General features: G+C 40.1%; 1 protein-coding gene across 4 annotated transcripts in view; it reads right to left on the reverse strand.

Annotated features, from left to right (window-relative positions):
- AUTS2 (activator of transcription and developmental regulator AUTS2) overlaps positions 1 to 22962 on the reverse strand; it is a 1214671-nt gene that overhangs the window by 692153 nt on the left and 499556 nt on the right. For all 4 annotated transcript variants that reach the window (XM_066576435.1, XM_066576444.1, XM_066576451.1 and 1 more), the window contains exon 4: positions 11256 to 11291. In XM_066576435.1, coding sequence (XP_066432532.1) covers positions 11256 to 11291 — 36 coding nt within the window. The remainder of the gene's footprint in view (positions 1 to 11255; positions 11292 to 22962) is intronic.

The raw sequence follows: 22962 nt of genomic DNA on the forward strand, positions 1-22962 counted from the left end.
TTTGGGGACGTTTCCCAATGTTCTTGAAGCTAGAAAGTAAAACAGCCAGTTATCCATATCCTACAGAAACCTTACTATTATATATATATATATATATATACACACACACAGGGACTATAGCCATAGGGGGTGCAGAGGTAGCAGTCGCTACTAGGCCCAGGAGCCTTAGTGGGCCCAACCCCCCCCCCCCCCCGTTACATACCAAAACACCAGTATTATAAATAGCACATGGTAGATAGGGGGCCCCTGTTACAGATTTTGCATTGGGGCCCAAGGTATCCTAGTTACACCTGTGTGTAAACATATATACATATATTGCTCTCCAATGTTCCTGAAGCTAGAAAGTATATTCTGAAACACTGGCTGTTTTACTTTCTTGCCTCAGGAACATTGGAGAGCAATAAATGTATATATGTTTATACAAAGGTGTAACTAGAAGACCTTGAGCCCCGATGCAAAATCTGTAACAGGGGCCCCTATGTACCATGTGCCATTTATAATACTGGTGTTTTGGTATGTAACAGGGGGCTTTTGGGCTCCCTAAGGCTCCTGAGTCCAGTAGCGACTGCTACCTCTGCACCTCCTATAGTTATGCCCCAGTAAATAATTGTATAGAAAGGTTTCTGTAGGATAGGGGGAGAGGGAAGCTCAGACTGAAGATGGCAGCTACTTTTACTATTTCTTGCTGTTTGTACCTTTTCTTTCATACAAATATAATGCACACACATTGACATTATGGGTCATTCAACACTGTAAGAAGTGCTGTACCTTTAAAATTTTCCAGTCAATTTGGTATTTTTTTACAATATTCTGTTTCCCCAGCTGAAATATTAATGCACAGATCAATGAAAATGCTCAACAGGTGGATGTGAAATTATATCTCATAAAGCTTTCCCACTAATTGCCAACAGCTGCCAATGCCCTCAATGAAACATGATCCTAGAAGATGAAAATGATAAAATATTTCAATAGCAAGCTTCGAAGTGCCAATTTCCACTGAAATTAATTAGAGCACTAATCCTATGCACTCAAAACAGAATCACTACAAGTTATTTTGACCTAGAACTAAATCACAACTGTCAAGCCAATAATCTTGTTATATACCTGAACTCAGTAATTCATATGTTAATTCCCTTGAGTATTATGCACATAACTTATAAGAAATGTCATAACTTTTTCCAGTAAAAATAGGACAGCTTCAGCTACAATCAATGTAATATACAGTATTTGTTACCTTTGACCTTTAATGCACATTTAGACATTGACCAAGAAATAGTATTTAGCAAAAGTCATTTTAAAGCCCTCACATTTAGTGAGATAATAGCACTTGGAATACCTAAGAAATATAGTGGACAACTTATATAAGTTGTGCCAAAGTGTTTATACGCCAGAACAGAATAGTTTTATCCACATTCCTTATGTATGATCTTGGTTGAGTTTCAGTTTTCTTACAGATCATACACTGCCTTACATAGTTGAGTCGTGACTAAGTGGAACTCCCCAGTTTATATTCCAAACGCCTCTTTGATTTGGCAGGTCTGACTCCAAACTTCGTAGTCACATAGTCGAAATATGGTATTATGTTCATCTGCAGGTCCGGTCATAATGAGCTCTAATATTCTATCTATCTATCTATCTATCTATCTATCTATCTATCTATCTATCTATCTATCTATCTATCATCTATCTATTTCATATCTATCTATCTCATACCAATCTCCTATATCTATCTATCTATCTATCTATCTATCTATCTATCTATCTATCTATCTATCTATCTATCTATCTATCTATCTATCTATCTATCTATCTATCATCTATCTATGAAAAAAATATATATTCCACCATCTTTTTTTTTTTGTTGTGGGGGGTTGGGGGGGCAGCTCCACTAAGAAATTTTTTTAGTACACTATATGGTACATTACATAGTACCATTGAGAAACAGAACTCGCCCTGCAAAAAACATGCCCTCACACAGCTATGTCGATGGATAAAGGCGTTATGATTAGAGATGAGAGAGTACCTGCCCGCTCGGAAGAAAAGATTCGGCTGCCAGCGGCGGGGGAGATCGGGGAGGAATGGAGGGGAGATCTCTCTCTCCCTCTCTCCTCCCCGCTCCCCCCCTGCTCACTGCCGCAACTCACCTCACCCGCGCCGACACCCGAACCTTTTCTTCCGAGCAGGCAGGTACTCACTAAGGACAATGCTTGATCGAGTAATTGTCCTTAGCGAGTATGCTCGCTCATCTCTAGTTATGACTATTTGAATGTGGGGAGGAAAAAACGAAAGTGAAAATAAAAAAAAAAGAGCTGCTTACATAATGGGTTAAAAAGGTGAACTTACATTCCACCAATATTTAAATTGATATAATAAATGTTATGCTTTAATTACTAACATCACCCATTCCTGTTATAGTATAGTTTTATGGTGTTTTTTTTTGTCGAAGTCGGTCCCTTTTTCAATTCTCACGCAGCTTTTCCTTTTTTTTTTTTCAAAGTGTTTTGTGGGGGGATTTTTTTTTTTATGTTTGATTTTTTTTTAACTTAACTGTATTAAACTCTGTTTTTGCACAGTTATTTTAGTCCCTCAAGAAGACTTTTTTAGAGGCCTTCGTTAGAGTGATAGGGGGAGTCCATAAATTGTAACTAATAAAATACTACATGTCTTTTAATGCTTTTTCCTAGTAAACTCGGGTTCCTGACACAGCTTGATGTCTTCTCCAGTTTATATAGTCTGTAGTACTATATGCTGCCCATGCGGTTTAACTTCATATGCATAATATGGGAACAGACATGGTTTCCCAAAAGATAAAGCAGTTTATCCCTGTATAGTATGTGAATTTGCTTCCTTCTACTAAATGCATTGAATTACACAAATTTGATTAAATGCTTTAAATTATACTTGTCAAGAGCTTAACATTCATGTACCCTTGAGGAATATAATAATATTCAACATTATTCTGTTTCTTTCTCCTCCGTTCTTAGTAAATGAGCTTAGATTGTAAGTGCAAGCCATAAATAGTTTCTTCCCACACTAAGTGATCTTGAAGTCTATGGTTAATAGCATAAACAAGGATGTATAATCAGTGTTTTGCCATATTGTGGGATAATGCAATAATCATATTTATTACAAACACATGTCAAAGCGAATTGTTATAAAAGAATTCTCTCATTGTCTACGCCACAGAGGACATCTGTTGTATATTTATTTCATGTAAGTTAATAAGGCTTTGGGTCCGACTAAATAAGTAAAGCAATTTTAAGAATAATTTTTCCAGTGTACAATCCAAAACATCCACATGGTTGATATTTACCAAGCAAAAATGTTGCGTGGCCGCCGAGACATCTAGACATCTTAAAGTAAAAATTATGCTTAAAATATGTTATGCTTTATTATTTTCAAACAGTGTATACATTATTTTATCACTAGCATTTCCAAGGGCATGCTATAATCAAATTATATTTATACTGAGAATAAAATACAAATAAGCAATAAACAATTGGATAGCTACCTCATTTAAGGGCTACAGTTATTCAAAATGGCTGCTTTATTACTATTTACAAGTTAACCTGTAGAATGAATCTACCTCACACTTACAGGTATAGTGGTTGCCCCAAGACAGCCCTTTTATATTTTTTAGACCTGTCTGTCAGGCAGGTTATAAAAGTTAGCTTGGCTAAAGGCCCATTTAGACACAACGATTATCTCTCAAAATTCACTCAAAAGCCGTCTTTTGAGTGATAATCGTTGTGTGTAACTGCACTGACATCGTGCAGTTTTCGTTATGCCGTCGCTCATCGTTGTCTTTCAGCATATTGAAAGACGACAATGAGCCTTATCAGGGATTCACAGCGGGATACAGCTGATACTATTGTTTCAGCTGTATTCCGCTCCCTGATGACAGCTGGATATGAAGAACAAAGTGGTCCAGCTCTGTTCTCCATACCCCGCTTGGAGCGCTCGACTGTATAACAGCCTGGCGCTACGAGCAGAGAACAACTGGATGCGTTGAGCGCAAGGTGATCGCTCAATGTTTGAGCAATCATTTTGCGCTGTAAATGACACAACGATTATCATTCAAAAGTCGCTCAAAAGATGTCTCTAAATGGGTAACCTCTAGTATCTGCATCATTATTGCAAGTGAGGGACCTTAGTCCCCATTCTCAGCTGAAAAGCAGGATGAGCATTAGTTGTTCCTCTGCATGCTCTTAAATGGAGCTTCAGAACTCTACCCTTTGAATTGCATAAAACTCATCTCTAATCAATAGAAGACAAGTTTTGGGTTGCGTTTGTGTGAAGTGAAGAGGAGAGAGTCAAACTAGTTACAGCTATGCAAACCTCACCCCATCAGATAGTTTGTTACTAATTCACATAGTCTGTACTGCATTAAAACACTGATTTTAAGGAAATTGCCGATCTGTGCAGAGAAGGAAAATATGTTGTCAACTGCCTACACACCACCCAACTATGCATACCATTGGTTTAGGCCTTAAAATCATTCTGACAGATTTCCTCTAATAGTAATCTGTACACACTGGTAATTGCAAAATGTTTCACAATTTCTATTTCCAAACTCAAAAAATACATTCAAGAGGTTGGAAAAGCTCTTTACAACAGTTTTCCAGAACTCCATCCAATATTGGTAATCTATCCCAGAATACCCTTTTAATCACTTATTACTTTACAGGCCTTTCCATTGAAATTTTGCTAAAAAGTAGCTGCACAATTGTAAACCTGTACTCATACACATAACTACCATGACTATAATATGTATTCAGGGAAGGTTGTCTCGGTATTGCTTGAGAAGTGCAATTGGTATGAATTATGTAAGGGCAGCAATGGCAGTTTCAAAAACCATTATTTGAATGTTTTGGAAAAAAGTAGAGGATTCATCAAGCTGACATACAGTGTGACCAATACGGTTTTAAAAATGAAAACATGCAGCAGTTGGAAGTTCGGCATGAAGCCTGCTACTACTAAATATGCCAGCAGATGGTACCTGATTTACTTTCATGCTAGTTTTTTCATTGTACCTAAATAGCTCTAATATTCCCTATGATTTGGTATTTAAAGCAGAGCAGTCAACGTAATATGTTAGAATACTACAGGTTCATAATCTTAGTAGCCACAAGAACAGTAAAATAAAATTGCCATTTGGCTACTAACAGGCTTAAAATAATATAATGGACTTCTAGTTATGAGTCTCGAATATTCATGAAGTGAGGCTCCCCCATCTCTACTCTATTCCCCCACCCATTAGACTGGTGAATAACAGGCTGCTAGGTCTGTGCTTATGCAGAGCAGCTCATAAATCACTGCTTTGAGGAATGGAGAAATGTTCTCTTCATGAATATGCCAAATTCATAACCATGACTTTATTGTATTCCTCCGGCACTCCTAGTACCAAAGAGCACAAAATTATTTTTTTCCTTTAAGTAGGGCAATACAGAATGTCTACCTTCAGTAAAAAGAAAAACTTCACAGTGCTCTTAGATACTCATGTGCAAAATCTTTCCTATCAAAACTCTGCCCTATTCCTAATTCACTTGCAAGAAGCTGTTATCATTGTCATACCATTGTCATTGCCATGTCACAGATACAGGGCACTTAAAACCCGTAGCTCGGACTATAATGGTCACTTTCCTCTCCATCCCTCATACTGCACAGAGAGACCTGTTTGAATCAGTATTGATACTGCTATTAACACAGGACTTCAAAGAGTAACAAGCTGTCTATTCAGACATACAAGAAGCTTACAATTTCCTGTTTAGATAAGGTATTAGTAGAGATGAGCGAGCATACTCGATAAGGCAAACTACTCGAGTGAGTAGTGCCTTAGTCAAGGATCTGCCTGCTCGTCTCTAAAGATTCGGCTGCCGGTGTGGGTGACAGGTGAGTTGCAGCGGTGAGCAGGGGGGAGCGGGGGGGGGGAGAGAGGGATCTTCCCTCCGCTCCTCCCTGCCGCTCCCCGCCCACCGCCGGCCCCCGAATCTTTAGAGACGAGCGGGCAGATACTCGACTAAGGCACTACTCGCTCGAGTAGTTAGCCTTAGCGAGTATACTCGCTCATCTCTAGTTAATAGAGGTTTTTTTTTATTATTTTCTCTCTCTCTTTCAAACTGCATAGAGTAGTACATTTTTTAAATTCTAAATTAGAAACTTGAATTTAAACAAAAAGTTTCATATCCTAAAAAGGTTTTTAAGTTTATCATTAATATGCTGTAAGTTAAGTGTGATTGTTCTCAGTGAGAGACACCAAGTAATCTTGTAGATATGATACCTTTTAATGGCTAACAAAAATACATGATATAATAGTGAGCTTTCAGGGATATCTCGCCCGACTTAGTTTCTCTCGCTGAGAACAATCACACTTTACTCTACTGGCTAACATGGTACCAAACCATTTTTCCATATATGCTGTAAGTCATTGATGGAATATCATAGGGGTATGCCATCAATGTCCAATCAGTGCAGATCCAACCACTGTGACTACATCAATCGCTAGAGTTAAATGTCAGCAGTGTTAAGAAAACACTGAGCACTTTTGGCTCCCACTTGCTTTCAACCTAAATCTCATGATTGCTCATTATTGTCAATGGCCTACTATACGGCCTCCAAGCAGGAGAGCAGAGCCATCAGAAGCCGGAGAAGCACGGTGTTTTTCAAAAATCACTGTCACTTTCTGCTAGCAATTGGAAGTTACACCTGTTGGACCCCCACCAATTGGAAATTGATGCTAGCAATATGCCATCAATGTTTTTAGTGACATGATTTATTAAAAGCATAAATACCTTTTCAGATACATTCTCTAAACAAGCTGTCGTGTGTGTATGAGGAAAAACACTAAGTCTGGCCATTATATGACTCGTATCCTGCATTTTTCATTTCTCTGAACTGGTGGGAGGACCATGCTGCTGTGCTCTGTTCTAAACACTGTGCGCAGAGAAAACTGTTGATTCTCATCCCAGAAAGAGACATCATCAGGAATTACACTGGAGAAGTAGTATGCAGTCGAGATATGATTTCAGTAGCTAGACTGCAGTAAACATTTACTAATTACTACTAACTGTGTGAGCCTCAGCTTATCTCCTTTCTTCTCTCCTGTCCTCTCTCTCTGTAGACTTCAATGGGAAGCATGAGTTATCACCTTCCTTTTTTTCCTGTTCTCTGTCTTGTTATCTCTGTCACTACTGACAGGTATCACTTGACAACAGGTAGTGGACAGCAAATTAGAAGGAAGTAGTAATAGTAGTTAGTCTACTTTAGAATGATTTTTCAGCACAAAAATGCCACTTTAGGAAAATATACAGAATTACACTTTTACAAGTTATCACATTTCCATTACCTAACCACTAGTTGTTTGAAAAGTTAATGACAACTTAAGTTATTTTATCTCTTGTAATGAGTAAAAAATCTTATAGCTTTTGCAAACTTGAACAGTGATTGGGACGCAGAGTGTTAAATGCCTTTTGGTTACATCTATCCTACCTGCAAACACATCTAACTGTACAAAATAAGAAATGTGTATAGTTAAGCACTTAACAAGACATAATAGTACCTATTTTCCCAGAACCCATCTTTCTCATTGATTATCCTATTACATATCTCTGTCTAGAAAACAGTATAGACGTGGTAAAAATATAGAGACTCTGACACTCTCCAGGAGTTCGGATTTATTCCAAGTAACCAACCTGAATTCAGTATGGTGCAAACGACTAACAGATGGCATTTCTTATGTTCACCAAGCTTCCAAAATAGGAATATGTGAAAATGATGACACTGATTACTCTTGCATACATACACAGCCTGCTCTGTTTTACTACTTTGAATTTTGTGAGCATAATGTTAGATTAAAGACTCATGCAATTTAATGTTATGTTCATACATCATAAAATAGCTGATAAGTAATGCCTAGAATACAAAATACATAACATTATGTATCATTCCTATAATAATGCAAATTGTAAGTCACCACTATATGTACAGCAAACATCCATATGAATTACTTCTCGAACAGCTGCTTCTATTTCGCCTTTGCTTACTTTTATCTATATGAGAGGAACAGATAATCAAGCATCCTGGAATCAAGCTCCAGCCAAAGACAGAAAGCCTGATATTAACTAAAGAATTGACCTTTTAACTCCCTCTTCCCTTACTTATTGGTGGTCCGCTGTCTCCAAGGTCATGGGTCTAGCCCATGAAGGCAAGTCAGTGTAAGAGATCAAGACTTCCTAGGCTGCTCTCATTGCCACATTCCAAGGAGATTAGTACTAAAGGTATCACAAAAAAATATTCAGGTGTGATTCAAGGGAAATAATTCAATCTTTACTTAAAAGTGAGTTTTCTGTTTTTGGCTAGAGATTACCTTTAACTCATTGCTGAATAATGTATCAGATGTCTGAATTTGACATAGATAAATGCATAGTGTTCTTCCTTGACAACCTGGTTCTTATGCTTTGATGCACTTCTCTAGATACTGTACATCTCTGTGTATGAAATGTGAATAGTTTTTGCTTATTCAGTTCAAGCATACGTACAGGGGCGTAACTATAGAGGATGCAGGGGATGCGGATGCACCTGGGCCCTGGAGCCTTAGGGGGCCCATAAGGCCTCTCTTCTCCATATAGGGAGCCCAGTCACATGAATAAAGCATTATAGTTGGGGGCCCTGTTACAGGTTTTGCATTGGGGCCCAGAAGATTCAAGTTACGCCTCTGCATACATATATGCCCTAAGATCCCTATAGAACCAAAAAATGTCATCTGAGTATCAGTATTTATAATAATGCATGTCTGCATTCAAATTTCTTAGATTGTAGTCATTATATAGATGATCAAATCTTTATTTTGATTCTCCTTATTTCTCCAAAACGTGAATCACTCAAATGCATTGGGAATGTACCACCTTGGAATTGATTCAACCATGATTGTCATTTAAAAATGAGTACATTAAATAAATATTAAATCAGGGTGTCCCATGAAAAATATTGTTTATAGCTAACTCTATAATTATAAACATTTTAGTATTTGCACTTACGGTATTAAAAATACTAGATTGACCTGATGTTCACTACAAATGTTTGGAAAATGGTTGTAAATGTTTTAAGAACTGTCTAGCCAAAGATTCATCTTGAACTGTTCGCCATCCACGGTTTGGTCTTCCACGGTTTGGGGACATAACAACAGTCAAACTGGTAAGCACTTGATATAGTTGTGGCTTAGCAACACTTGACTCTCCCTACCGGCGCTGTTGGCTGAAGGACAACAGCGCCGCTAGATTTAAGTTAAGAACTTTGACCTTGCCTGACTGGTCACTCAATGTATCAAACTCAAATTTTATGATTTATGGTGCTGGTGAAGATGTGCCAAATCTAATGACACCAAAATCATCCACCAAAGGTCATGCAAAGGGGTCAAAGTGTGGTGCAAGAAAAAGCCTGTAGGCTTTTTATATTAGACGTTTCTATCCCCAGATATTTCAGGGTTAGTGCTAAAATAGTACCACCTGCTGTTTCTATCATATCTACCTCAATAATTGTTCAAGGTGGTCACACATGCTCAGTCTAACTTCTTTCTCAACTCCTCTGGGTTTGTGGAGGGCTGTGTGATGTAATGAGCAGCTACCACTGAAATTGATGCATTTTCTCAGCTCATCAGAAAAGATGTTGAGCAAGTGACAAAAGAGTGAGAGTGCGTTACTGCAACTGTTCTTGGCCAGCATTCCTTCTGACAACAAAGAAGTCGTTGCAGCTTCAGAAGCTGCTGCCCAGCACACCAGGAGGAATCCTTCCATATACCCAGGGGGGCAGAGAAAGAAGCAAGACTGAGCGTGTCTGACCCCTTCAAGACATTTACTAAAGTGCACATAGAATAGAAACACTAGGTGGTGCTATTCTAACATTAGTCCTTTAATATCTGGAAGTAGAACATTTTCTATAATAAATGTAAATACAAAAACAGTTTATTATGGACTGGATTTAGCTATAAACAATATATTTGTAGAACAATCCATTCATCATTTATTTCAAAAGACATCCATTAAAGCATATGCATATTTCAGAATGAATCACAATGAACACTTACCTGTCTAAAGACTACTTTGTAGATGAGAAATGACCACTAAACTATTCACCTGGAAAATAATTTGAACAGTGGGGGGAATTTATCATCAGAATAATTTTTAACCCTTTCCAATCCACTGTCTGACGTCTAAAGACATACAGCTCCGATGTTGGAAGACGTCCGTCGGGGTTCTCTTACTGTATATTGCCAGCCTCTCTGCAGTCGGAGCCTATCCAACGTGTCACCTCATGCAGTACTGGCTGTAGCCTGCATATAGCGCCATTGTATAACGGCAGAATAAGGGTAAGCCCTCTAGGAAAACCAGGATACAAATTGGATTGGAAAGGGTTAATGCCTTTTTACAGGCATGCTTTTTTCCTTCTGCAGCACAAAATGTGTTTAGTTTGTCATGTTATAGCATGATCTTCATCAGTTTGCTGCATCTTTAAATATACCTACAGATTAGCCTGCACTTTTTACACCACCCGTAGTTCTAGATGCTTTAAAAAGTGGAGTGAGAGGTATAGCATTTATATTTTTGGCACAAGTCCATAGTAAATCTGTTTAAGGCCCAATGCACAAAGGTGGAAAATGATTCTTCCATGCACACGAGTGGAGATCACTTGCGATTTCCGCTCGTGGAGGAAGAATCTTAGCATGCTTTATTTTCGTGCAGTCAATGGAAGCCCTCCGACCCACATCGATTCCGAAATGTCAATTTTGAAATCGACACGGATCCATGTCGTCGCCAGTGCGATGGCGCAGCATTTTCTACACTGCACATGTGCGCCGGCACATCTGAAGCACAGACAGGAAGAATCTGGAGAGGTACGCGGGGGATCAACGGCCAGCACATGGTCTAATTACACTGTGGGATCCTGCAAGCGGAATCCGACCTGGCCGTGTGCATTCGGTCTAAATTGATTTGCACCAAAAAGAAGGCTTAACTTACTCCTGGTGACATAATAGTAAATGTGCCCCAATGTCTTCTAAAGATGTGTGCACACAATTTAGGATTGCAGGTTGTTTGTAGATATATTGTATTCTGCATAATACCCATTCTTACTGCACACATATATATCGTATTTGCACGTATAACATGGCCAACGAGGAAGCGATGAGACTTATGCATTTATACAAGTATGCATTATCCTTGCCATGGCCTCATAGGGTATTAAAAAAAAATTGCACTTACGAAGTAGCCTGTTCCCAAGCTGGAAGCCGCTGAGCTCTGCAATAGAAAACAGAAAGGAAAACTAAGTGGAAAATCAGTGTTGTGTTTTTAACACGTTTCAACCCGCACAGCTCATTACTACCACTTTCCATATTATTTCATCACCATATCACAGCACCAGCATGCTGGTCCTTGTCATTCGCTACTGGAACAAGGAAAGCATTGCTTAATTCCCCTTTCCCTGACTTCCCCTCCTTCTTTAAATCTCTTAGCGGTTTGGGGATGGCAGCGTGTTATGTACTGAATTCCAGGCTTCTGCCGTGGCCGTAATTGCCAATTTATTTGACAGGCAGCTGGGTAATGATGGCATTTCGCCCTGCATTGAGACTAAGCAGACACTCATCAAACTGCCTCCCTGACTTGCTGACATTCACTGCCCTGATCCCAAGTTACTGTGTATTGTGGCCACAAAGTGGCATGAGGGAGAAAAGAACAGACTAACTTCAAAAAGGCAAATCCTACAGGGCTTGGATGACTTTTTCAGTGTGTGACCTGCTTGCCAATTGATTCCCAGGGGTCAGAGGAAAATGAGGCATGTTGTAAACATAATTAGTAGTCTAAGATGTGAGGAACGTGTGGGCACAGCCAGGGAACTAAAACATCAGGCAGCTGCAGACTGTAGAATTACCAAACTTCTCACTATTTGATCATCGACAATAAGATCATAATATTTGCCCATTTTGCTTTTTCTGTAAAATGCTGATTTGTTTGTTTAATGTAAGCCAGCCATATTGAAAATTTTCCAGCCCATTTATCTTGTCCCCTCTATGCCATTAACTAGCGAATAAACAAAGTTGACTAAAGTAAATACTTACAGGAGCATGTTCTTTATTACATATGAAATTGAATATCTAGTCCATCCATCACCAGCCCAAGTTCTGTTCTCTGCTATAGCTCTGCACTAGCTGTAGAGCCACAGCACATATATTAAAGAGAATCTGTCGGTTTGAACATGCTGTCATAAGGTACTTTTACACGCAACAAATTTTGTTTAAAATTCGCTAGACCCACCAAAAAGTGTTTTTGCAATGCGCCTTTTTAAAATAAATCTTTAGGTGGTAACTATGTATGCCATAGAAAAAATATGTGTTTGCTATACAGAAGGAATCTTGGTTTTCTGGTTTGTAGTAATTGTGTGGCTTGAATGATTTTCCTAGCCAAGGGCGGAGCAGTAGGCGGGCATGTAAAAACGGGGCTCTGGATTTTGTCCCGACAGCCAATCACTGTTCCTGTGCAAGAACATCCCGCCAAATAAAAACCCATCCCCACGATTCGCTTAGCGATGGAATGAAAGAATGCGAAGATGAAGTTCTGATTGAAAACCTTTATGCGGTCTGCACGTCAGCAATGAGCGAAAAGTCCGCGAAAAAAAGTTTGGCTGCCCGCGTTTACACGTAAAGATGATTGCTAACTTTTGGTGGTTTTAGACAAAATTCGTTGTGTGTAAAAGAACCTTAAACTGCAGGCATGATGTTATAGAGCAGGAGGAGCTGATAAATTGATATATAGTTTAATGGGGAAAGATTCTGTATAACTTGTATTATATTCATTTATATCTCTGCTCATTCTGAGATGAACAGTCCAATGGGCGGAGCTATCAGTGATTGACAGCTGTGCATAACTGCACATACAGGGGTTGCTGTCAATCACTGATAGGACCATCTATAAGACTGTTTGCCCGTGTAAAACGGTCATCAGACGGTATTGTACATTAGTGCTCAGGACTAGTGTTGAGCAAACTGAGTAGAACCATATTTCAGGTACAACTTGGCTAAAATCTTGGTTCCAGTTCATGACGAAGTTCGACCTGAAACTGGTTTGATTCGCGCAACACTATGGGCATTTCATTAAACTGGTAGTACATCTTAATGTTTGACGCTGTGTAGACATTCCTGTAAATTCTTCATATAGTATTTTCTGGCTGTATCACCACCAAACCACTAGTACCCTGACATAATATACAGCAATACCTACAGTAAGTACTTGATCACTGAAATGGCCATTTATACTCCTATGCAACATAGCCTTTGATCATCGAGTTATTTAACTATGTTTAGAAAAAAAAACTATATTAATTAACATTTGTGCTTTGTTTTTGGGCTGGTTTCTGTGGATTTGTTTGTTAATAGTCAGCATTAGATTTATTGATGTTATATTATATTATATATTATTATAAATTTGAATATAATGTATATTATTTGGGGATTATACAATTTTATCTTCCAACTGGGCATTGTACTATGAAACACAAGCCTACTTGTTGAGAAAAATTCATTATGAACAGAAGTTGAAGCTGGTGGGCTCCAATGCAAATTCATCAACATGGTCCCCACATAGATGTGCAACCCAGTGTGGCACACTGTGGTGATACAGGGCAATTCATTGCATTGCCAGTAAGGGCTGTAATCCGGTATGGTATGGTGCACTTATCTATGGCTGACATTCTTGGTATCAGTTCACATGTGCAGACTATGTTTGTTAGCAGTCACCCCTCCCCCAATATGGGCTGGGTTGAGCTGGGTGGCTGTATACTAGTTGGCATTGAACATTTAGCTTGTTCATATTGCAATTTGGCTCCTTTTCTGTGAGTTATGTCTTTGTATATTTTTTTCTCTCACCTCTGTGTTTTTAATTTAGTTAATAGTGAGATAGCGTAGGTTCTGACATATATTCGGCAGCCTTGCCATGGCCCATCAGCTTATGTGTCTTGGCCAAAATGCAGACTAACACCCACATTTATCATTGTGTGTTTTATTCTTTCTGCATTTTGCTATAGATGCTGAATGACCCCGGGATGCCCTGCCAGTGTGGCGCACTGTGGTGATACAGGGCAATCCACTGCTCTGCCAGAAGAGGCTGTAAGGGCTTAGTCACATGGGCGCATCGGCGCCCGTATTACTGCAGGAAGGAGACGGACACACTTCAGGACGTCTCTCTGCAGCGCCGGAGGAAAAAACATGTGACCGGCTTCATTGCCGGTCATGTGTTCTTTCTTCTGCGCTGTGGGGAGTCGTCCGTCGTGAAGTATGGCCGTCTTCTTCCTGCAGTAAGGGCACAGTCACACGGCTGCATCACACGGGTGCCGATGCGCTCGTGTGACTAAGCCCTAATCCTGTATGCTGCGTCGCACGTAACTATGACTGACATCCTTGGTATCCGTTCACATGTGCCACCTAGATGTGCAGTTTATAATATTGGTATTTATGTTATGGTCTTATGTTCACAGAGGAAGGGAGAAAAGCAACTCACTGCTGTGTGACTCAGTGTTGGAGCACAGATCTCACTTTAGGCAGGTGTGTTACCAATAATAGGAGAATACCGATCCTGCACCAGGCAAAGTCATATCCAAAGGCTTTATTTAACAAAGCATATACCGTAATTCAGCATGGAAAGCAAGTGACAAACACACACACGTTTCAGGCAAGTACTGTCTATCTTATGATGCAGAGGGGCCTTTGAGCACCCTTAGCTACAGAGTCGGGAGGGGGGGGAGGCAACTGCCACCTCTGTACCCCCTATAGCCACAGAGTTAGCATCTGTTAGCTTGATATTTAACGCATTATGACAACATACCCACAATGTAATGCAGTTTTGTAAATTGAGTTATCACGATACGCCAGTCATGTTAACAATTGTTACACTGTACATCCCTGATTATGAATACATTATATCTATGTTATTTCCAAAAACTACTACCACTCTGCCTATAGCTACTGAATTATCTGTATATGCTGGAACCCTCAAAATGCACTTCAATCCAAGCAATCCCATTAAGAACAGCATGATTATTGGGGGTAAACATGTATTTTATATCATAGCAAAATATTTATTTTGATAGTTTTTTAAAAAACAAATTGTCCTTTTAAGTGCTGGTTATGAGTTATTCAAAGTGTTATAAAAAGTGGCCTAAATTAAAACTACTCCAAATACAATAATTACAATTTTAATGTGCAATGTCTGGCGTCTCATCGTTATAATCTCACATCGACAAAGATTATTTAACAAGAAATATTTTTATTACATTCGGTATACTTTTTTACCTTTTAGTTTCATCAAGAGACAATAAGAATATTTTGTTAAATCTCGGCACTTAGCCTCAGCAGGGGTTGTTGATTTGTATTAATGTCTGCTGCAAACAATGGGGAATAATGTCAACATCTTTTCTTCTTAGAAATGTAAAATCTCCCACATGTAAATATGTGTATTGCTAGGGAGAGATGGGTGGCACAAGGGCTTTGTTATACATATTTGTCCTGACTTTTGTTTATGCAGGTCTGAGTGAACGAGGGAACAGTGGGTATCATTTCAATTTCTGATGTCAACATCAAATTACTTATTTAATTTCATGCCTGGTGAAGCATCGTATAGCTACATGCAGAATCATTTCACTTCATTTGTTATGCTGTGTTTTCTCGGCGATTGGCTTGCCTTCCAACTGACAGCTTTAATTACGACAAGAATTTGATTGCACTGCTGAGGAATTAACATAAAGCAACAAAGCATTTAAGAACCCAGACTTACAAAACAAAAATAGGTATCAGGAAGCCCATCAACCTCCCTAAATACAGGCTGCCTGTCATTCATAGACTGCCACGTAGCATTTTAACTAACATGTACTGTAAGTCTGCCCACTCCCAGAGACAGTGTACAATTTCATACTGTCAATGGACCAAAAAAACACTTTCTGGATTGTAAAATAAAATGTTAACTGCAGGATGCAGATTAGAGGTTGTCTCATTAAGAGAAACACTATCCATGGGCTCTATAAGGGCATATGAACATCTCAGAACTTCCCTCTACAAGGAAAAGCAGACAGCTGGTACCCAAGAAAGGGCATCTTTGCCACAGCTCCCGTGCCACACCAGTCACTGGGCGCCACTATCCTACAAGCCATGCTCTGTCCTCCTCTGCTTCTTGGTTCTGTCCATAGGGCTCCCATTCACTTTTTTAGAGGGCCATCCTGTACTCTCTAAACCTGTCTCATTTCTGCACTTGCTATATTGCATAGTCATTCCCTAGGGTGAATGCCTAAGCAATATGGTCATTTGTGACAAAGCCCCGTTTGTGTATATTCTGACTTCTGTGGTCACCGACTTTAGCTCTCAGTACTGGACTAAGTTATTGCTAGCTGACTGCCTGACCTTCTGCCTGGACCTCGTTATTGCTGCCAGCCCTAACGTTTGCTAAGTTTTCCGGATATTCACTTGTTCACATCATCAGGTATTGCGCCTTCGCCCAGTGTAGCATCATCAGTCACACAATCAGGACTACCTGTGTAAGCAAAGACAATATCTCATCCAGAGTGGTCAAGGTTGAAAACCTGAATTCCCAGATTAGGCCTAAAGTTAAGCCAGTGGTAGCAAGGTGGATTCACATCTGTCTATCTGGCACTCCTGTTCTGGTGAATCTGACCCATCTATGCTTCCCCTGGTCAGCAATTTATTTAAATGGCTAGCATATATGGATATAAAAAATCTACACACTCTTGTTAAAATGCCCTGTTTCAGTCATGTTAAAAAAATCTGACAAAGATGAATCATTTCGATTTATTTCCACCTTCAATGTGACCCTTATCTGTAGAATTCAATTATAAAACTAAGTGAAAGCTTTTAGGTGACAAAAATAATGTGATTGCATTAATATACATACTCTAAAACTAATACTTTGCTGATGTACACTTTGACTATATGATAGCATTCAGTCTTTTTGCGTACGTGTCTACCAGCATGGCACATTTTGACCTGGCAATCTTTGCCAAATGTTTATTGCAAAAGAGTTCCAAATCTGTCAGATTGTGAGGGCATATCAAGTGTAGATGCCAACCCACAGATTTTCAATGGGATTTAGGTCTGGCCTCTGCCTGGGCCATTCCAAAACTTTGATCTTCTTCTGGCAGAACTATTCTTTGGTTGATTTGGAGGTAAGCTTTGGGTCGTTGTCATGCTGAAAGGTGAAATTCCTTTTCATCTTCATCTTTTTAGCAAAGTCCTATGGGTTTTGTGCCAAAATGGACTGATATGGAACTGTTCATAATTCCCTCCACCTTGACTAAAGCCTCAATTCCTGCAGCAGAAAAACAGTCCCAAAGTATAATCCTGCCTCCACCATCTTCACTTTAGGTATGGTGTTCTTTGGTGATGTGCAGTGTTGGCTTTGCACCAGACATACTTTTTGGAATTATGGCCAAAAACTTAAAGGGGTTGTCCGGCCAGAAACATTACATGTCATTACTTCTGTTTACCCATTTCCATGCACTTTGTCATATACATTGTGCATGGAAAATGAAGCAAACAGAAGTTTTGGACTTACCTGAAGGGGTGCCCCCCTGTGTTGCTCCTCCGTCGTCCCTGGTTACAACAAGAATCTTCACTTCTTCTTGTCGGGCCACAGCAGCTCTTGTCGGCGCGGGAACAAGCCTCTTCTCATCCGCGCATGCGCAGTTCTTCTCTCTGCAGCTGGCACCGATATACGATCTCCTTGTGTGCAGGGGGGGAGGATGGAAGAGCGAGGAGCAGGAACTGAGCTCCCGCCCCCTCTCTGCCTCTTCTCCACCCCTCTACACTATTTTCAATGAGGAGAGGTGGGACGGGGCGGAGCTAAGGCACACTCATTAGCCCCGCCCCTGCCCCACCTCTCCTCATTGAAAATAGTGCAGAGGAGCACCCCTTCAGGTAAGTCCAAAACTTCTGTTTGCTTCATTTTCCATGCACAATGTATATTACAAAGTGCATGGAAATGGGCAAACAGAAGTAATGACATGCAATGTTTCTGGCCGGCCAACCCCTTTAAACCTTGGTCTCATCAGACCATAACTAGTTATCCCACAAACTTTTGGCAGACTTAATGTAGGTTTTGGCACAACATAGCCGGGCTTGTATATTTTTCTTTGTTAGAAAAGGCTTCTGTCTTGCTACCGTACCTCACAGCCCAGACATATGAGGAATATATAGTTGTCACATGCACTACACAACCAGTACTTGTCAGAAATTCCTGCAGCTCCTTTAATGTTGTTGTAGGCTCTTGGAAGCTTCCTGGACCAATTTTCTTCTGGTCTTTTCATAACTTTTTAAGAAACATACAGTTCTTGGTAATGACCATCTTCACTGTGTTCCATGGTATATGCAATGCCTCGTTAATGTTTTGGTATCCTTCTCTTGACTAATACGTTTCAAGAATCAGAACCTTTTTATGTGCTGTAAGCTCATGTTTTGCTGGAAAATGCTACTAAGAAAATGTCAGGAAAATCCTACTACCCTGTTTCCTCAAAAATAAGTCCCTGTCGTATATTATTTTTTTCCCCAAAAGAGGCACTAGGTCTTACTTTTAAGGAGATCTTATTTTACTTATCTATCAGGCTCGGTCCATGTCCATCACAGCATTCTCCAGAGGTCCACATTGCTCTTTAGTCCTAGTCACTTGTACATCATCACTTCCTGGTTAAGGGATTTATAAATCTTGCCTGCAGGAAGCAATGGCTGTGATTGGTCTTCGAGCGCAGCACTCAGCCAATCAATGCAGCTCTCAATGAACCAATCACAGCCATCGCATTGGTTCATCTAGCACTGCATCGATTGGCTGAGCTTCTGCACTCAAAGAACCAATAAACAGCCATCGCGTTGTGGAGGCGGGATTTATGAATTGCTAACTGCAGCTCATCTTTGTTGGATTTTTTAACATAACAAAAACATGGCAGATTAACAGGGATGTGTAGAATTTTTATATCCACTGTATAATCTAAAGAACAAATGGCTAATAACAAGATCCCTCAGCAAAATAGCTAGTCAAAAGGAACTTTTGAAGCTGGACCTGCAATGTCCAGATGTTCACTGGGCCTGCACCAGTTGACTTGATAGGACATCCCTTAAGGACCAATTGCAGTAAATATATGGTGCTTGGTCCTGGGCTTTAATCTCGGCCAATAGCAAAATTAAGGTGCAAGATTAAAGCATCTGCTCCTGCAATTAAGCTGGAGCAGGTCAGGTCTTCAGTTGTCATATACAGCTGAGGACCTGGAGGTGAGGAGAGAAACAGTTTTTACCCACTTCAGGTTTGCTGTACTGTGCATGCTCCTCACGACTCGCCGTTGGCTATGCACAGTACAGATTTTAAAAAAATCTCCTGCTTTCCTGTGTGTCAGCTGCGGGTGTGCCGCGGATCAGATGGCTTACATTGACTTCAATGGAAGCTATCCATGCAGGATCCGCACAAAAGTGAAGCATCCTGCAATTTGTTTTCTGGACCAAAAGGTCCACAAATCAAATCACATGTCGTAATCCATTTACGGACACCCATGCATCTCTATGGGCGGCTTAATTTGCAGATCTCCCGCACGGTTACCCGGTGCGGATTCTGCAAATCAAATTTGCCCATGGATATTGGACCTTACTGTATTTTGTTTTGAATCCAACTTACAGTATGTTCCCTGTCTTGTGACACAAGTATAAACCTTTTGCATATGTTACGGCATATCCACTTGTTACATCTTAGGCCTCGGTCACACGGGCGTTTTTTCCCGCGATTTGCGGATCGCATGACGGATGCACATCCGCAAATCGCGTGACCGGGGCCGAAAAATCGCCCGAAAAATCTGCTCCTAGCCGCGTTTCATTAGAAACAGGCCGGAGCAGTGCAGCGCTGTCCAGCACATTGAATTCAATGGAGCCGGCAATACAGCCGGCTCCATTGAAAGCAATTGGCTGCGGGCGATCTCAGGATGAATTTTCGGGAAGGGCTTAAAAATATAAGCCCTTCCCTGAGAATCATCCAAAACTGTGTAAAAAGTAAAAAAAATATATATACTCACCTTGTCCCGGCAGACGGAGTTCAGCCGCGGCCGGCCGGCAGTTTTCCTGAACTGCTGTGAGTAGTATTCAGCAGCCGGGGATTTAAAATCCCCACCTGCTGAATGAGCTGCCTCTGATTGGTCACAGCCCTCACCAATCAGAGGCAGCTGTCACTCACCTATTCATTAATTCATGAATGGGTGAGTGAGTGCTGCCTCTGATTGGCTCAGCGCAGGGACCAATCAGGGGCAGCTCTCAGCTGTCATTCAGCTGTTACAGCTGTGGCAGAGGAGAATGATTTATCTACTATATGTTCTCAATGGGGTCGGCGCTGCTGCCGCCGGCCCCATTGAGCACATATAGAGAAGAACAGGAATCGCAGATCGCAGATAGGTGCGATCTGCGATTTCTGTTCTATAACAAATCGGACAAGTGCATAAAAAGCACTTGGTTCTATAAAAACGGCGATCGCATGCGCAGATCGCACCAAAAATAGCCCGTCTGACCGAGGCCTTAGACTGTATAGTCTCCCATTTTCTTGTTGTCTCTCATTTGATGTGTGTAGCCGCCAGCATACAAGCACAGTACAGTAAAATGATGAACTGCTGACAACTGAGTGATAAGATCTCAGCTATGTTGCTGTGGGTGTTTGTGTCAATACAATGTTGTTGGATTACAAAGGGCTGCCAGTAGTACAGACAGTGCCAATATACAGAATAACATTGGGGGGGGGGGGGGGGGGGGGCTCATGAATGTGATACTCAAGTCAAAACATTGCAATCCAAGATGTAATAAATATAATAAACATATTTGGTCATCAAAGCCTTTCATCAGACCATTCTGTACCTTCGCAGGGTTCATAGTGATAACTACAGCGTGAGCCTGAGACTAATATATTGCTGGACCTGATACAATGAGTTCATGCATGGGAACATTGTGATTTATTAGAATCAAAGTAATTATGCAAATAACGAAGATGTAAAATTCTCAGCAGTGATGTGAAATGCTGAAATCCTATTCTAGTAAATGTCTGGTCGCTATCAGTGCAGATAAAAGTATAAAGGGGCACTTACTTTATTCACAGGGGTAATATGTGTTAGATAACTGTTCATATAGGAAATGGAGCAATAATTCAAAACTTTCTACTCAGATTCCCTCAGTCTATCACTTTTGTCTAATCATTCATTGAGGCAAATATGTAATAATGGAGTACATCTGGAAGGGAGTCGCAACTTTTTTCAATGTACTATACACTTTCTAAAAGGTAAAGGGAATTATTTATGAGTTTATTGAAGAAGAGCTAAGTATTTTTCTCCAGAATTTTAATCTGAGTAGTTCAGAGAACTCCCACATTGCATGGGATCTTGATCCTTTTGGCTGACTGCTATGTATATAGCCGGATCCAGCAAGAAATGGGATTCATGTTGATAAGATAAAAAGTACAGTATCACTAGCTTGTTTGGGAACATCAACATCAGGTTTTAATAAAATAAATTCCAAGATCTAATTCCCTCAATGCATGGATAAATGACAATTTATGAGAATTACATTTCCATAACTTTCTAGTTAAGAAGTTATTAAAATGCTCTTTATACAAAAGCTTTTGAGAATTCAATTCTTTGTAGCAAATTCATTGGTATGAGGAAAAATAATGCATTTTGTTGCCCTGGCACAATGTTGGTTCGCATTCTTTGCATTGACTGTTTTGTAGCTAGAGGAGCTTGGAAATAAAAAGTTAAGCAAATAAGAAATCTAATGTAATTTAATTTATGCTACAATATTCCATAACAAAATACAGGCAATATCTGTGGATCAGACAATCAGATAACATTTCCTCCAATGAAGCTTTACGTTTATGCCCACTTTTGCAAGCATTGTTTAATTTCTCCAATGCATGTAAATTGAAGAATGAATGAATAAACTTTTCAAATAATCTTCAGTAAATGTCTTCACTTTTGTGTTTTTAAGACCTGCAAGACCTATGTATCTCCATGGTAACAGACAGAAAACAAACACAAGGCGGATTTACTACTCAATATATACCAGTTTTCTGGAAAAATTGTACCAGAAAACTGACTTATATTCTTTGCACATTGTCTATGTGTTTTTAGACACTTTTGGACAGTTTTTCCAACTTGAACGAAACAGGGGCATGGCCAAAATTGCACTAAATGTTGCACAAAATTGCAGTAAATTGGCAGACTGTTTGGTGTAAACTAAGGCAACTAATAGGTAGTCTAAACTAAACACTATTACGACAGTCTTAAAATTCCACAGATTTATAATTTAGCAAAGATACTGTGATAAATCTGGCACAATTTAGAATTGTCAAGTCTAAATTTTCCGTGCCTAACTTTTACACACTATTAGTAAATAAGCCTCAACAGTCTAAGCTGGTCCCACAGCGCCCACTACTAACCGCAGTACTCGAAAATAGAGCGCTCTATTTTCATTTCCCCCCCCGCCCCCTCCCCTCGCATGATCCTGCATGCACAGCGCACATAAAAGTGTCCCTGCGCAACGTTCAGCTGCCCTCATGCCACACGCTCGCTTCATAGCCACACCACCCTCATGTCTATTTTTTAAGCACGTACTGGATGAGGAGGAACCAAAAGCACACATTGCAGAGGGTTGGCAAGGCCAGGCAGCAACCCTCTTTGAAAGTGTGGGTGATAGCTCACAATGCTGTTGAGAATAGATGATAAATTGATGTACGATCATCATTCCAATCTCGTGCCACCTTCATCACAAAATTGTCAGGAGCAGCAAATGTGGGCATAAAAGGGACTCAGGTGCCAGCACTTCTACACATCTCCACAATGCAGCAATACTCTGTGTGGGAAGCACGTGAGTGGGCCCAGGGTCAAGCTCGGTCCCAGCCTCCA

The sequence above is a fragment of the Eleutherodactylus coqui genome, chromosome 1 (assembly GCF_035609145.1).
Source record: "Eleutherodactylus coqui strain aEleCoq1 chromosome 1, aEleCoq1.hap1, whole genome shotgun sequence".
NCBI classification, from domain to species: domain Eukaryota; kingdom Metazoa; phylum Chordata; class Amphibia; order Anura; family Eleutherodactylidae; genus Eleutherodactylus; species Eleutherodactylus coqui.